A 17,695-nucleotide genomic window follows, 5' to 3' on the forward strand; every position below is an offset into this window, starting at 1 on the left:
GTATGCCTGATGAGGCGGCGAGATCACTCGCAGGAGCCGACGCTTCAGCTTCCTTCAGGAGAGGAACGCAGCTTCAACCGAAGGGTCGCACGTTAGTGCTCATTACCGCATTCGGCCCCCGAGCTTGGAGATAGATAACGCCATGCGCTGTTGCTCATTCTGGGATAATGGCGGATGACATATACATCTTGGTCTCTCTCACCCAGAGAAGAAGATTCTCTTCATCCTTACCCTCAAAGGTTTCAGCGCTTACCATGAGCGTCTGGGTCAGATGGAATAATCCGAAGTCGACGGTGACATCATAGACGCAGTCGACGCTGACAGCTTCTGCTGTAAGTGCTCTAACAGAGCATATTTGTAGTTTGGATTCGCCTCTAGTCACGCGCTTATTTTGCGCAACGAGGTGCTCCACGCCCTCAGGGCCTAGCAGGGACATAAGCCCGTCCTGCATGCTCCGAAACGGGTAGGAGTATTCCTCCATCCTCACAGAGGATCAGTCGTAACAAATCAGGCGTAGATTGACTACGAGTGATACCAAGTGCAGCGGGGCTGCCGTAGCTCTTTGCTTAGAGGAAGCTAAGCTAAGGTCACCGACCTTACGTTCTTTCCAAGAACCAGTACTAGTGTAGCGGATCGCAACCCGCTATTTCAAAATACTCAAGCCTTCACAAGGCAAACGAACACTTTTGTTTAGAATGAAACTGTATTTATTTATTTAAATTGCGGCAGAGCCGCCAATATCTAAATCCCTAAGTATTCCTAATTAATATAGTAATACCTAATTAATATAGCAAAACCCAATTAATATCGTAATATGCATTACTACTGGCAATGCTTCCACGTGGTGGCTTCTTGTTACGGTGTAGCCACATCACTGTGTTATTACACTAATTGTGTGATACACCCCTATGTATGGTCGCACAATCCGCCCTAACTTACAAAGGTACGTGTAACCCCGTTACGAGTATGAGTGTAGCGGATCGCAATCCGCTACCTCCAAGATAGCCCAAAACTTAAATCAAAGGCAAGCGTACTCTTCGTTCAAATTTGAAACCCTGTTTTTTCTGTTTTTATTTGCGGCAGAGCTTGCTATATCTAAATCTCTAGGTTCTACTAATTAATTAGTAAAATCTGATTAATATACATAATTACTGACAGTCCCGCCACGTAGTGGCTTCTTGTTACGGTGTGGCCACACAACTGGTGATTTCTCCTTCTTGTGTGATCCACACCTTTGTACGGCCACACCATCTTGTGTGACCCACCCTTTCATACCAGGGTACAAGCAACCCCGTTGCATTACGTATTAAGTGTACATTTTTTACTTGAGGTAGAGCCGATCAGGAAGTAGTGAATATGAGATATCATGAAGTGGTATTTATCGAGTGAAGTGATGAACGACATATGATATCTTGATGTCTATCCACAATTTCGAGGTCGCACAAGGCTGGTCGACAGACATCTCTCGGGTAGAGTCCCGTTGGGCACACAACAGTCTACTTGTACCAAATTTTGACTGTATTTCGTGAAGATTGCAGACAATAGAAGCTTGTCCTAAAGGGGATATCACTCTGAGAGGAGGAAATTATAGTCCAAAGTTATCTATCAATGGAAAATTAAGCCTCTCTATTTGCCAAACCGAGCCAGAAGTAGAATTGATTTCGATCTAATAATTTATTCAGCACTATCCCATTTTCTCACTTGCTACGCAAGTCACTTTTAATTGTTGTATCGTCAAACTAGTGCTTGTGTAGCTGATGATCTCGACTTATATCCCAAGCTTCAAAGTTATAACCACTTAAGGACACATCTTCTCTTCATATTAAAGCTAGTACAATCATTCACACAGCGGCCAATCAAGGGGTTCTGATAACAACTTCGTAATCGACATACTTAAATGCCGCCAAAGACCCAGTGAGTCAAAGGAGTTCATTTCTTAGTTTGATATTGCTTTTAACGATATGCGGGCTGCCAAAAATAACACAGTAGCCTCTGTTTCTGTCGACATTCTACTTGAAATCAATTTTACTCCAAAATTTTCACACTATCGAAGAGCTGACCATAACTTTTACAATAAAGCTCTATTATTTTTTGGCGCTCATTCGACTTTTTTGCTAGAGTTATGTTTGTCAAATATTCGACTATGAAGCTCATAAATGCAAACACCAGATTTATTTTTTGCTTTTTTGAACTATCCAACAAGCATCATCCACAAATCTATTTATTGATGAAAACTGAATCAATTCATCTAGAATTCTACCAAACACGGATAAGTATCAATAATTGATCTAGTCTTTCCAGTTTAAGAAAGATGTGCTAGGATCTCTTGCAAGCTTTAACATTTGAATGGCTGTGTATTCTCAGTGACTCTCTGATAAAATGGCGCTTTTCAATCATCAAATCAGGGTTCAAACAAAGTTTGTTTGCATGGTGTTTAGGATTCGTTGTAAGGTTCCAAGCCAGAGCTATCGTCCTCTTCTCATTTAATGCTTTACACACCGAGATTGTACATCTTTACGGCAGAGTAATTGGTACAGGTAAGGAAACGTTAGGATTAAACACGGGACATGATAAAAAAATACTCGGGGTTTTACATACAAATCAACAGAGTAACAGCCGCAACCTAGCCTTCCATTCCTACAGCGTTCGTACCCACGAATGCGAACAAGCGCACCAATCTCCGCCTCGTGGGTGGGCAACTACTACATTCAGGATCTCAATATAAGGATGGCTCTGGCAAGAAATGGTCTTCTGGGACATGCTATCACCGTCAAGGATGTGCTCGATACTACGGAGCCGCGGCTAGTGAGACACCAAGTCGTGGGATCATTGCGTCAGGCGTTGAGATTTACCATCAGACCAAGATACGGTCAGCCATAAACGCCATGGGGGCTTAGGGTTGCTATGTGTTTCTTACAAGTGCTCAACACTGCACAATCATGTCACGGTAACGTCTTTAATTTTACGACTTCAAGGTGAAAATTGTCACTAGTGTGGTGCAACATCTGGGTTCTATTGACTGACAGGCTATCGCGGGTCTTCAGACAATGAAAAAATCAGTTAACGGGTCGCGGCAGCTGGTAGTACCTCTCAGCTGTTTATCGTCAGAATTTTCATCAATCGAGCGAAACGCGAAGGGCAATGCGTTGATTCAGGCCAAGGAGAACATGCTCAAGGAGTTCAAGCTGAACGGACCAAAGACTACGAAGAATGCGTTTTACGTAATGTAAAAAGTTAAAATATAGAAAGGTGGACGAGACGATATTCAGAAAGGTAGTGCTCCGCGCAATAACGACAAACTTAAGGACAGCGTTATAATTGTGACCAAGCTGAAGCGGAACCACCCGGCTGAAATTAATGATTTAGCAGCGATGACACGGTATTTGTAGCGGACGAAGGACAATCAGCAGGATTATTTTTCGGTGGTAGCGTCACGTCCCACATGACCCCCAATAGAACTTGCTGGAATGAAAGAAGCCTGATCAGATTGCACTGTTCATCCTTAACATACGCTTGACGTATCATATCAAATACATCGCTTTCAATATAACTCATAATCAGAACGAAGTGGCAATGCGTCTTCCAGCACGTTCAGCTATTCTGGCCTGTATGCGACCGTAAAAGTTTATTGTGTGCCAACGACAACCAGTGAGCCATTCGCTATGACAAGTATGGCTTTACCTCAGTAAAGCTGGCCACTGGTGCGGTGGTAACCGCTAAAATATAATGCTTAATTTTAAGTAAGGTTTTGAGACTTGAACTCGAAAAGGCGTATTCACAGTACTCGAGGTAGAGAAACGGTATGATTTTAATATACCGTGGCTTGAGAAGCATGGTCCATGGATTGATTTGCGATCGAAAAAGATTAAAAGTTGCTCTCCTGGTTTAGGTGAAAATCCTGGATATCATCCACTTTGCACCAAAAGGAAGCGCTTAAGCGTTCGGCAGCTGTATGCTGCTGGAAATGATCCACACTTCATTGGTATAAGTGATGTGATTGGCATTTCACAGGTTAGGGAAGAAACGGAGTCGCATGGAGCGACCACAGGCGGTCACTTGAAAATGAATGAATCGTTGTTGGGTACGGCGATATGCTCAACGGAAAGAGTTAATGAGGTAGAGATGCCGATTGTTGCCCCTCTCAAGACAAAAGAATGTTGTCGACATGTGTGTAATAGAATGTCGAAGGAATCGACTGTGACCGGATATGACAATACTCCTAGTAATCGGATTGTGGGTCACTGGATCCAACTGACCACAAAGGTGCTGCTCCCTCCCGTCGTGTGGTGGAGCACACACACACGTGAAGAAAGCAATGTAATTTGCTGATCGCGGGTTTTGATAATCCCGCTCTGGATGCGGTTGAGTTCGCGGGCTAGTGTCCAGCGTACTACTCCCATGATGGAAAATAGCGTGCGAACATGCTGGTCCACGAATTATGGATGCAACGACTGGTTGTGAAGTGACCAGAACAGATTTATTTTTTGGTACCGGTGCCGACGATGGAAGAGCTGGTGCAAATGAAACAGTCGAGTGGGAAATAGACGAAGGTGTAGGAAGTCATCGTACTTACGATGCAACCTCAAGTGTGACGACATTGCGGAGGTCGTGTGAATACAGTCGAAGGTCGATTTAGTGGAACTACGCTCGTCATCAATTCTGAATGATTCGGTTCTCGAGGTATTTTGACAGCGTGTGGAGTCGCGCGTATGATGTCATTTTGAAGATAAAAATTACTTACTTGTCATACAATAAAAGGATGACGTTCTTAGTGCAAACCTGCCCTCTGGATTCAACCTGAACGTGGAGTTCGACAAAAATACCTCGTGAACACAGTTTAAATAAGACAGTATTTCGACAGTGGCCACTGCTGCGTGAGTAAAGTGAGGACATCGATGAGTACTTTGCTCAAAAGCAAGCTCCTGATTAGGTTAGGGAGAGCAAATTCCATCACAGCGCACCGACGGTTTGTGCAGCGGGGCTGCCGTAGCTTTGCGCTTTGAGGAAGCGTAAGTTTGGATACCGACCTCTCGTTCTATACCCAGAATAAGAACGAGTTTAGCGGATCGCAATCCGCTTACTCCAAGAGCAATTATATCCTTAACCCAATGCTGATTAAATCTTCGGTTTCAAATCAAGACTGACTTTATTTATTTTCATCTGCGGCAAAGCCGCCTAGTTTGAAATGCATAGACTTTCCTAAATAAGTATAGTAAAATCTAAAAACATGTATAATTACTGGCTATCCAGCCCGTACCGTATTCTTGTTTGGGTGTGATCACACCATGCCCATCTGGTGTGACACACACCCCTGTTACCAGGGTATGTGTAACCTCGTTACAGTTTGTGTGCGTAGACCAAACAGTAAATGACTTATCGTTCGCGCCTACAACAAATTACAATGCGCAGACGATATCGGCGCAAATGCCGACTCCGCGTAAGAATGTCGTCATCCACCGTATGTCCGACTGTACATAGTTAGGTGTACTTGATTTAGTTGATGGATGTTACCAAATCTTGACGAGGGAGGAGATTTTCCCTTTCACGGCTGTTAGTTCACCGTCCGGTATGTTTGAGGGGGGCTTGTGGTGCCACAAAAAACTATCCAATGCTTCAGCAACGTTCAATTGATTGGCATCCCATCTATTTCGGCCACTGCGACGCTTCGCACAAGCTTATTTTGACGATGTTTTTGCTCATTCGAAGGACGAAGATAGCGGGTCTGCCGAAGAAGCGCATTTAAGGCACCTCCGGTTACTGGAATACATGCGTGAGTATTCACTGCAAGCGAATCTTGCAAAGTGTATTTTCGGTGCCTACGAAGTACCGACCTTCATTTGTTATGTTGGTGAACACGGTGTTTGTGCGGACCCTGAGAAGGTCAAAGCAAATCGTGAAGTGGCCATCGCCACGAAGTCAAAAGGATTGAGGAAATATACTGGTTTGTCCAATTACCTGCATCACTTCTCGCGAAAATATGCGAAAGTAGTACACCCACTATTTACCTTGCTGAAGAAGGACCTGGTCATCCACTTGTAAAGAAGCATTTACTCAAATCAAGAAGAGATAGCTGGAAGCACCATAACTTGTTTTATCAGATTATACGAAGCCGTTTAGCGTGGTGTGTGACGCTTCTGGAATTGCGATCGTTTGTGCATTATTGCAAAAGTACTCAGAAGGACACAATTGTGTCGTTTCAATCGCGACAGCTGAAGCTGGCAGAAAAGAAGTACCCTGTCCACAACATGGGGCTTTTAGCAATAACATATGCTCTGAGGACGTTTCGTGTCCACCTCTTGGGTTTGACTCCGATTGTCGTCGATACGGATCACGCAGGCTTTCGCTATGCAGCTCAGTCGACCCAGCTTCTATCTAGTGCATCCAAATGTACTGAACCGTTTCCAGCAACACTTTGCTTCCGCGCATGGTGACGTGACGTGCCGGAGTCAAGCAAAACTCTTAACGGACCACCGTTACCCTGCACACTCGCTGTGACCACGAGTGGACCATGTCGCTAACGATTTTCGATGGATGAACCCTCATGAGTAATCCTACGATTACACGCACAAGAGCTTATAACTGCCCCAGTGTACCACCCTACACCCACTGCATTTCAGCGTTTCCCGAACGCCTCATGGTATTGGTAACACGTACCTCGGAACCATTACGACGAGAACCGTATTGAGAGGTTCGTCTCTCGCGTGGACAATCACGGCGGATGTGACCAGATTGTTGACATTCACAACAGCGAACGTGCTGCCTACGGATAGTCACGGCGGATGTGACTAGATTGTTGACATTCAGAACAGCGAACGTGCCGCCTACAGATAGTCACGGCGCTAGGATCCATTGGTTACGGAATCCCGGCAGCAGCAGTCAATGCTTTCATGGAGTTGCCCGATTGACTACATGCTTGACGCTGACAGTAGTCCTCACCAAATGCAATCGTAATTGTATCTCCATGAGTCGTCGGGATCTGGCGGAAGACTTCAGTCTGAGGAGGACCATAAGTGAGTCCGTTCATAAACATGGTGATCATCACTGCCTCTGGCGGTCTTTCAATTGCCCAACTGGCACGAAGCTCACAGTGCTTTTATACAATGCATTGTTGCCTTAACGGCATGACCAAAACTTTGACCGTTGTCGAAACGCCATATTCGATAAAAAGAACATCGATTTCATGGCCTTTTCAACCCTTACCATGTGGCATGGTAGCCTGGGCGGTTGACTTCCCTTGTCATCACCCAATCCTTCGCACGGTCATCCAAATGCGGGATGGCAAAGGCCCCTTGGCAACGGTCATCACAATATGAGCCATCGTGACATTTTCGCTGCTGGGACGCAAGATTTTCATCTTCGTTTCCGTAAAAGCTTTTCACCTTGGTATTCACGGGACGTTCCGTGTGCATCGACGGTGTTACCACCACTTGTGGAGGAGTTGACGGAACCGGCGCCGTTATGTCCGGCGATAGAAATCCTAATAAGCCTTGCTCATACGCAGCAAAATTCGCTAAGGGTTAAGTTATCACCTCTTGGCTAAAATGGAACATATCGGAGACCTCGTGATCCCCGATCAAACTTTGAATCGTCACCACAAACTTCCATTGCGAGTGTATTAGGACCAAATATCTCCTCCTGTTGATTCGAAGACGACCACCGCATGTGGTGTTCACAATATCTATTGATAAATCCATCGAAGAAGCGGGCGTTGGAATGACTGCTAGCGCTAGCAAGACTTCCGCGGCTTCAAGGGAAGCGCAGCCCAAACTCTCGGGTAACCCAGTCACGCGCAGCACATTGTCAAGAACACAGACGCGATGTCTACTCCCGACCGCGCACCACGCCCGCCACGGGCGATGGATTACCTCGTCGAGGATTTGGAGGAATAGTCGACTACGATTCGGATACTCCTTTCCCAGGATGGTAAAAAGAAGAGAGCGAGGTGCCCCAGCGGTGCGACATGTTCCCTGCTCAAACCTTGCGAACGCCGTATCCGTTACTAGAACTTTCGACTTCCGGGGGAAGTGGCGTTATTGCCAATCACCCCCACGAGGCCCAGAAGCAGCAGCTGGATGCGGTCCGCAGGGCGGCTCCCATGCGCGCACATCCACGGTCGGTTTTTGACTCTCGTGTGGGATACGGCTTCCGCTTGACGGATCCTGCTACAGAAGAGAAGGACGCGATCACTCGATCGTTCGGCGTCTATGTGGTCGGACCCCCGGCCACTACACAAGCTGAACTTGACGAACGAAAAGCTCTCCGAGCTCTCTTTTTGTTCTCATAAAAAAAACCGGTGAATACATACCTCACTCGAATTCGTGCTCAAAGAGGAGGCGCGCCTGCACTCGCGATGCGGACGATTCCTGTGGTGCTCGCCTCTGGCAAATCGCTGCAGATGATGAATAGCTCTTTGAGCGATGGGTGCAGCGGCACCAAAAAAGTTTCCTCGCTGTACAACTTGTAGCTGATTTACAAAGAGGTGGACGCGCGCGTGGAATGCCATCTTTTGTTTGAGTTAGCCAAACCCAAGGCTCGTCGCTGACTAGCTAGACTATTAAAATCTATGATTCAATTCTATTAATCAAGTTGGCTAATTAAATTATTTACCGTAATTTAAAACAAGCAATACTCATTCGAGCAATGAACTTTCAGGACAAAAAATAGTCAAGAACTAAAATCAGGACAGCAATTATAATACATTTGCTAATAATTTTGTATAATATCAAAAGATAAGCAAGGCATCTTAATACTCAATCACCCCCTCGCAAAGCTGCACACGTAGCCACGCCCCTCCATCCAGCTCTGTAGCTCCACGTGAACTCTTTTACAAGTCACTTTGCTTTCTTCAAACTTTGATTTGCCGTTCGAATTGCAAATATGAGCCAGAAACTGCGTGATTTGATTCGTAGTGTGCGCGCTTGCAAAACGGCGGCCGAGGAGCGTGCCGTGATTGCGAAGGAGAGCGCACTTATCCGTACCGCATTTAAAGATCAAGATAAACAGTACCGACATCGTAACGTTGCAAAGCTGCTTTTTATCCACATGTTGGGCTACCCGTCACACTTTGGGCAAATGGAATGCGTTAAACTCATTGCTAGCCCGTACTTCGCCGAGAAACGCATGGGATACTTAGGTTTGATTCTATTGCTTACTGACCAGGAAGACGTACTTACCCTCGTCACAAACTCCGTTAAAAAGTGAGTATTTCTTGCGGTTTTGAACACTTTAAATCGAGGTGGGAAAGCTGATTATGGACAATCTATTGCTTTGAAGTGACTTGAATAACCAGAATCAATTCACTGTTGCACTGGCATTGACGGCAGTGGGAAATGTTGCTTCAGTAAGTGACAATTGATGATACAATACGATAAAGTGTTAACGATTTTGTGGTCTGTAGGCGGATATGGCGCGTGACTTGGTCATGGATGTGGACCGTCATCTACGTAGTGACAATGAGCACTTGCGAAAAAAGGCAGCATTGGCTGCGATTCGAGTGTTTATTAAGGTACCGGATTTGGTAGAAGACTTTACTGAGTCAATCATGGGACTCTTGCGTGCGAAGCACCATGGTGTGCTGCTTGCGGGTGTGCAGCTTATTACAGAGGTGGTTCTTTTGGATGCAGCAAATCTAAAATCGTTTAACAGTCTTGTACCGAAGCTTGTTCGTCAGCTACGTAACTTGTTGTCGATGGGGTATTCGAGCGAGTACGATGTCAGTGGCATTGCTGATCCATTCTTGCAAGTGGCAATTTTAAAATTGCTGCGGCTACTAGGCAAGGGCAATGAGGAAGCGAGTGAAGCGATGAATGATGTATTGGCACAAGTGGCTACAAACACCGAGACGGCCAAAACGGCTGGAAACGCCATTTTATATGAATGTGTGCAGACTATCATGACAATCGAGAGCGATGACGGACTTCGCGTGCTCGCGATCAATATTCTTGGACGATTCTTGCTGAATCGTGATAATAACATTCGATATGTGGCACTTAACACGCTGTCCAAGGTTGTAACTGATGATATTGCGGCGGTGCAGCGCCACACCAACACCATTGTAGACTGTTTAAAGGACCCAGACATTTCCATTCGTCAGCGAGCGCTTGAGCTTATCTATCTACTTGTGAATAGCACAAATATTCAAACGGTGCGTTCGTCAGATGTGCTTGCAATTGTTGCAAGAAGTCTAACGCTTTAATAATACTACAGCTTGCTCGTGAGATGCTGAACTACCTTGTCATCGCCTCAAATGACCAGAAGCCTGAGCTGTGTTCGCGGATTGCTGGTAAATACACGATCTTTGTCGCTTCAGGTGCTTTTTATGATCCTCATGACGCTATTATGTTGATTGCGCTAGATGCTGTGGACCGCTACGCACCATCAAGCCGATGGCACATCGATACATTAATTACAATGATGTCAATTGCAGGTGCGACGTTACCTGACGAGCGGATATGTAGCTCGCTCATCACTCTAATCCAGCGCAATGCTGATTTGCATCCATACGTGGTTCACAAATTGTTCCGTGCTCTCAATGACGACGTCTCTCAGCTGTCACTTGTCCATGTGGGTATTTGGTGCATCGGAGAGTACGGCAAGTTCCTCTTGCTGGATGCACCACCATCCGAAGACACTTTAAACGATAAGAGCCGTGTGGATGAAAGTAGAGTCGTTGAGCTTTTCACAACAATTCTGCGCCACCACGGATCTACAGATATCACGCGCGCGTATTCGCTTAATGCTATGTTGAAGCTGACAACGCGATTTAGTTCGCAATCCGAAATTGCGAAGCTCAACACAATGATTGCTTCTTTTAGCACGTCCATGGTGCTTGAACTCCAGCAGCGTGCTACAGAGTACTCCACCATTGGAAAACCTCAGTGGGCTTCACTACGCAACGATGTTCTTGCCAATATGCCTGCAATTGATGCGTCGAAGGTGCGCAGTCGCAACAACGACCTTAGTTCATCAACAATGGAGTCTGCTGATCTCCTTGGCGACGAGGTGATTGAAAAGTCTAGTAGTGGAGGCGCTGCAGCCTCTTCAAAACCTGTGCATGCGGCTCAGTCGAGTGCTAGCGCCAGTTTGCTTGATCTGGACGATATCTTCGGCAGTGGTGCATCGACGTCAAGCACAAATGCGTCACTCTCCACTTCGGCTTCGGCTCCAGCCGCACCGCCTGCCGTGGATTTGCTTGCCGACCTTTTTTCAACCGGTCCGGCTGCTCCAACTCCTGCTCCTGTTCCTGGAGCGTCCTCGCTCGGTCTCAGTAGTGGCTCGGCAATTTCAGGTGCCAACGACTTACTGGGACTCATGAACTTCGGCGCTCCCGTTTCGGCACCAGCACCAGCAAATCCCACTTTGCGCGCTTACGAGAAAAATGGATTAATTGTGGATTTGGAGATTGCAAAGCCTAATTTGGATGACAAGTCAGTGACGTACATAACGGCAACCACACGGAACTTGAGTGCAAGTCCAATTGAGAAGTTTGTGCTCTTAGCTGCATTCCCAAAGTATATCAAACTTAAAATGGAGCCCCCTTCAGGTGATGCTTTGCCAGCAAACAACGGTGGAACGGTGACACAGGTCATCAAAATTCAGAACAGTTTACAGGGCGAGGTAAGCTTGTTGTTCTGTAATGATTAGGCTCTTTTTTTATTTATAACTGATCACATTGTGTTCCATTGCTACAGAAACCTGTGCTGATGAGGATCAAGCTTGACTTTCAAGTAAATGGCAACAAGGTGGAGGATATGGTGACCGTAAACAATTTTCCGGCGAACATTTGATTGATTCAAGCAGACAACTTAGCCAGGTTAGACCTTATAACCACACTATAACTCGACGCTAGATTGTGTCGAGTCTTTTCCACGAATTTAATCGAGACGACCTCTTTTGTGAACTATGAGGCATCGACTTATCTTCCAGCTTCAACGCATACCATTTGTACCGACGGAGCGAGCACAATTTATGCGCCTTGCTTTTCTAATGCTGTAAGACGGAAGTGCCAATACGCTTTCCTCACACGATCTGTTTCGTTCATCAGCGTCTCTATAATCTTAGTTGCAGACTTCAGAGCCGTGTCCGTGCCTTCCTTTTCATATAAGTCTACCAGCAATGCTCCTGCAAAGATACAATCTGGCGTACTTGCTAGTATCTGTAATGCCTTCTCCTTAACCTGCGTAGCAAAAGTATCTTCGTGGCCGCGAACGAGACCACGGATATAGTTCCATGGACTTTCGTTGTGCACAGCAGTCGCAATCTTTTCCAGCGCATAGTTAACTTCTTGCTGACGACCTTCAGCAGTTGCAAGGTTTGACGTATTGCTTAATACAAACCAGCGATGATTCCACGCCGAATTGTTCCGTACGTCCTCTAGCAGCATCTTATCCACAAACTCGATCTCTCCGTCCCATAAAGCAAAGGTCTTGATTGCCCATTGCCGGTGTGCCCATGCGTGGTAATTCTTCGAGTCTTGATCAATGGTCAAGGCGCAAAATTCCTTTTCTTTGCTACCGTCGTTTAACATTGAGCAGATCTCGCGACGATGGTGCCAGATCTGGTAATTCTTGGGATATTGAATCGCCATGTCCGCTGTAAATTGCAACTCCTCGCGCAAATCCGAACCCAACGCCTCAAGCACACGTCGTCGAAAGAACCAAACCGTGTAGTTTGCGGGATTTGCGTCAATCACGTCCAGTGTCAACGCTAATGTGCGTTCACTTAACTCGTTGAGCTTGAGTACACCTCGAAAACAGTCCATTACATCTACAACTGGGTGTGTCATAAAGTGTTATTCGAGAGCTACACTGACAGATCAAAAGAATACACACATACATTCATCAGAGTAAGCGATGCTAACGATTGGGTTCGGTCCGTCATCCTGCGGCACCTGCACAACATCAGCCCAGGCCGGATCCTCACTATATTTCATCGCAATAATTTATGTAATGTATTGAAAGAATCAAACTCGAAAATTTAGGTAATATCAAATTTAAGTATCAAAAGAAACTATCTTCTTGCCTACGCTGCTTTGGGATGTACAACTGTACGCATGTCTTCAGCAGTTTGCTTAGCGATGTCTTGCGAACGAATCATAAAACGATCCGATACCCAGCAGACAACAAAGTAGATGAGGCCAAACGGAAATTGCTCGCTTAGCAAGTCACCAGCTTGACGTGGACGATTCAGGAAGCGCGTCAAGTAAGAAGTTACGAACCAAAAGCCTTGCAGCAGCGAGAAAGCAAACGCAATTTTAAAAGCAAGTACCGGGTTAAGCCACCGACGGATAAAAGGCACAGTGCTTGCAGAAATTAACACAGACAAGGCTTCAAAGCCCACGATAAAGCTGAGTCCGCGAGGGCTATGACGCATGCGCTGTATCTCCAGGTAAGTCATGAGCACCACGAGACCTGCCATCTTGCTGAGAAAAGACACCCACAGTTGATTGAAATAGACAGTTTTAGCATAGTGTTGCAAAATCTTCTGATTTGCTGCTTCCTCCGCCGAAAGTTGTACAGCCTGCTGCTTTAAGCGGTCAGTACGCTGCTCTGCGCTCTTTTTCACAACCATTGCTATTATGTGGCTGACAAAAATATTTCAATAAAATTTGAAATGGAGCTAAGAATGAAATTTTATCAGCTGTCCTTTTGATACAGCTTCGAAGCAAGAGATCAAATTAGAGCAGAAATATGTGCTTTGTTATTGAATACGGTTGGAGCACATTGGAAGTGCTAGCGGTAAAAGTTTTTGGTATTCCACCGACAAGTCGTTTTGGTTAGCTGCGATAGTCAACCCTTGTCACATTAGTGTGCGTCATTAAAGCACGTCTTTCATTGAATAGGTGTACCCATCAGTAATGCACTCGTATTTGTCTAAAGAGCTAAAGCAAGAGGCAATCTATGCCTTGTCTGGCACCACTTCTTTCTACTTTTGATTGATGGCTGAAGATCAATACATCATAGAAGAAGGCAAGTTGATATTTTATTGCTTAAAATGGTGTCTGTGTTGCTCGACTACCACCACTTTCTATAAGAAGCATCTAGATTTTGATGGTAAGCTGAGGATTTGACAATTTACAATCGCTAGATCAACTTTGCAATCGCACACACTGTAATCATATAAAAAGCTAGGGTGGACTCACACACCCCTCTTGCTTTCTGATGAAGCCAACTTCAGCACTTAGTCAAAAAGATTAACAGTAGAGCATACTGATGCAGTGTACAAAAGGTAAAGCATATATAACTTGTTGAAAATCAGGCTTGTGTATTTATGATCATTTAAATACCTGACGATAAGACGGCTTTGATTGCCCAAAAAGTGAGATTTCCTTAAGTGGATCAGGCAAACTGTGTTTTATTCAGAATTCGGTGATGACTTCAATGATACACGATGCATTTAAGCACCTTTGATAATCGTCAACATTGTAAGGGTGGAGTAGCCTGGGGTAAGAAAAGGAGCTTTTGATGATTTAGCGTTGATCAGTTTGACTTGGATGTCTAACCTAGAAGGTTCATAACTCTGTTTGAAGTAAAGTTTGTATTGCACAGTGAGGGTTCAAAGACTGCTACAAAATGAATCCTTTTCAGTTCAGAACACTAACAGATTAACAAAAAAGTTCTTTCCGAATTCTTTCGGGAAGCTGAAGACGTGGATGACGTTGACAGTCTAGATTTGCGCTATTTTTTTTCTTAGCACATCAAGTCACGAAAACCCATTAAAAAGGGGTAAGTAAAAAGCATGACCTCTTTAAGACTCTATGTCTAAGTGATGGCATATGACCGTTGTTGAGACGATTCCAGATCGAACAATGATACAGGAAGCTTGGATCTTGCAAGCTCCCATTCAAAGGTGTCACCGTACAAATAAGACACTTTTGATATCCTGTATTGCCATAGTCAGCGAGCAGACACCCCAACAAAATAAATCATCAGACCAATTAGGCAACGTGCAATAAGATTCTTGCACAACAACTCATAAACTACAGGGTTAGTCACTTTGACCGTTGTCGAATCGCCATATTCGATGGAACGAACATCGATCCCATGGCCTTTTCAGCCGTTACTATGTGGCATGGTAGCCACGGCGGCTGACTTCCCGTGTCATCACCCAATCCTTCGCACGGTCATCCAAAAGCGAAATGGCAAAGGCCACGGACAACGGTCATCACAATATGAGCCATCGTGATAGCGACGTTCATTTCTCACTGCCGGGACGCAAGATTTTCACCTTCGTTTCCGTAAAAGCTTTTCACCTTGGTATTCACGGGACGCTCCGTGTGTATCGCGGTGCTACCACCAGTTGGCGAATCGGCGTCGGTATATCTGCGATAGAAATTCTAATAATTCTTGCTCATACGCAAAAGAATTTGCTAAGCGTTAAGTTATCGCCTCTTGATCGAATTGGAGCATATCGGAGACCGCGTGATCTTCGAAGCTTCACCACAACTCCCATTGCGATTGTATGAGGACCAAATTATCATTCCTGTTGATCCGAAGACGAACACCGCATGTGGTGTTCACAATATCTATTGATAAATCCTTTAAAGAAGTGGGCGTTAGAATGACTGCTAGCGCTAGCAATAAGGGAAGTGTATAAGGGTGCTGTTCACAGCAGCGCTTCAAACACAGCACACACGCTTGTGCGACGAGGAAGCGATTTCCGACGTGGAGGAAGAAGGACAGTCCCGACTTGAAGGGAAAATTTAAGGCCTTAAAGGCAGAGTTGTACTGAATTAGAAATAAGTGAATAGCTTCTAGCTACATGCAAAACACCTAGTGGGCTCCAAGAGACTTTACTAATAAAGACTTTTAGTTCCTGATCTTGAAAATTATGGGTATGCTGAGAACTTCAGCTTGAACTTATACAAGGTCTTGTGTATCGGGGTTACACACACCCTGGTAACAGGTGTGTGTGTCACACAAGATGGGCATGTGACCACATCCACACAAGAATATGGTACGGGGCTGGATAGTCAGTAGTTATACACGTATTTAGATTTTACTATACATATTTAGGACCATCTATGCATTGAAAATTAGGCGGCTTTACTGCAGATAAAAATAAATAAAGTCAGTTTTTGAATTTAAACCGAAGAGCTAATTAACCTTGGATTAAGGCTATAATTACTTTTGGAGTAAGCGGATTGCGATCCACTAGACTCGCACTTGTTCTGAGTATATAACCAAATGTCGGTGACCTAACTTACGCTTCCTCAAAGCGCAAAGCTACGGCAGCCCCGCTGCATCTTGAGTGTACGGAATTGAACTTCGAAAAGCGTGAGCTTCATCGTTCGGGAAAGTATACAATCGAAAAGACTGACTTGCATCACCTAGTTGGAAAGACAGAGACACGTCGGTCTCGTCAGCGGTACAGACTCCCAAGTAGAAAAATAGCATTCCGTGTCACACAGTTTGCTTACGACTTCATATGAGATGTCACGTATGCATTTGAGAACACCGTACTACAATATTTTTTTTAAATTCCCTGTGTCGGGGTTCACGTGCCCTGGTATGAAGGGTGTGGCGCACAAGATGTTGTGATCACAAGATGATGTCGGTCACAAAAGATGATCTGACCACACAATGGCGTGGCCTCACTTAAACAACAAGTCAGTACGTGGCTGGAACAGCCAGTAGTTATACATTTAATTAGGTTTTACTTTATAGATAGGAAAATCTATAGATTTAGATATAGGCGACTCTGCCGCAAATAAAACGAGAAATGCAGTTTCGCTTAGAATTTAGTTAGCCGTGGGTCACGGTTGGTAGTTACTCTTGGAGTATGTGACTTGCGATCCGCTACACTCGTACCGTTCTTAGTATAAAACGAAGGTCGCCAACCTTAACCAACATTCCTCAAAGCGGAAGAGCTACGGCAGCCCCGCTGCATTCCCCACAATGCATACAGAAGGTATGGATCTTCATGTGATAGGTACTGTATACTGTAGCCCATTTACTACATCCAATGCATTTTGCTTGAGCTTATGCAAGTATGGCGAAGCGCCTATATCCAATGTCATAAGATACAAAATTGGTAAAAAAGGCGATAAATATACATTAACCAGCTCAATCGAGTCACCAACCTTTAAATCGCCACTTCCGGATTCCCTAAAGGCTAAACAACTAAGCTGTTCTTATTCTTTGAAAACCTTTTCTGAATTTGAACGTCTTCAACGGTCACGCTCACCCTTCCATGAAATGTGCTCATCGTTCTTGTTCCTCATAGCGGAGAGCGATCGAATTGTCTTCTAGAGGGCTCACGAAAATTTGGTGTCATTTCGAATAAGCATATCTCTAAGACCTACAAGCACAAGAATCAGGTGGTCATCTGATAAAACAGCTACATCTATGTGACGCCTTGACTACGGCTTTGATCGGTTTGACTAGCATTGGGCGAAAACAACGCGCCTTGCGATTTCGCGGCATTGCGCCGGCTAGACATCGAACGACCGGCCGGAGTGTTGCGTAATACTTAACCCTAGCAAAAGCTTAATACGTGACGTAGACATTACGACAGGCACTCATCCTCGCCTTCAAACTTGCTGATCAATCGTGTCTGTCTGCTGAGACAAATACTGACGCTGTCTCAATCTTGTAAGATGACCTGGCCCGACATGCTTATGGGAAGTATTTTACACCACTCGACTCTGCCATTTATTGGCAAAACAGCGAAGTCAGAGGATGTGCGAAACATAAGC

At 45.0% G+C, this 17,695-nt stretch overlaps 3 protein-coding genes across 3 annotated transcripts; 2 read left to right on the forward strand and 1 right to left on the reverse strand.

The window, feature by feature from the left end:
- Nucleotides 1-1,415: 1,415 nt before the first annotated feature.
- PHALS_05274 (uncharacterized protein) lies at nt 1,416-1,670 on the forward strand (the record flags this gene model as incomplete). The annotated part of the gene is made up of 2 exons (XM_024718974.1): nt 1,416-1,469; nt 1,539-1,670. The coding sequence occupies 2 exons, from the start codon at nt 1,416-1,418 to the stop codon at nt 1,668-1,670; spliced, it is 186 nt and encodes a 61-aa protein (XP_024584320.1).
- Nucleotides 1,671-8,877: 7,207 nt separating this feature from the next.
- On the forward strand, nt 8,878-11,786 carry PHALS_05275 (clathrin-adaptor gamma chain; the record flags this gene model as incomplete). The annotated part of the gene is made up of 6 exons (XM_024718975.1): nt 8,878-9,197; nt 9,274-9,340; nt 9,398-10,144; nt 10,207-10,282; nt 10,355-11,616; nt 11,691-11,786. The coding sequence occupies 6 exons, from the start codon at nt 8,878-8,880 to the stop codon at nt 11,784-11,786; spliced, it is 2,568 nt and encodes an 855-aa protein (XP_024584321.1).
- A 179-nt stretch (nt 11,787-11,965) lies between these two features.
- On the reverse strand, nt 11,966-13,569 carry PHALS_05276 (protein farnesyltransferase; the record flags this gene model as incomplete). Its single annotated transcript, XM_024718976.1, has 3 exons — nt 11,966-12,771; nt 12,835-12,920; nt 13,025-13,569. 3 exons carry the CDS (start codon nt 13,567-13,569, stop codon nt 11,966-11,968), a joined length of 1,437 nt encoding a protein of 478 aa, XP_024584322.1.
- Nucleotides 13,570-17,695: the final 4,126 nt, after the last annotated feature.

Source organism: Plasmopara halstedii, assembly GCF_900000015.1.
Source record: "Plasmopara halstedii genome assembly, contig: Scaffold_2892, whole genome shotgun sequence".
Taxonomy (NCBI): domain Eukaryota; phylum Oomycota; class Peronosporomycetes; order Peronosporales; family Peronosporaceae; genus Plasmopara; species Plasmopara halstedii.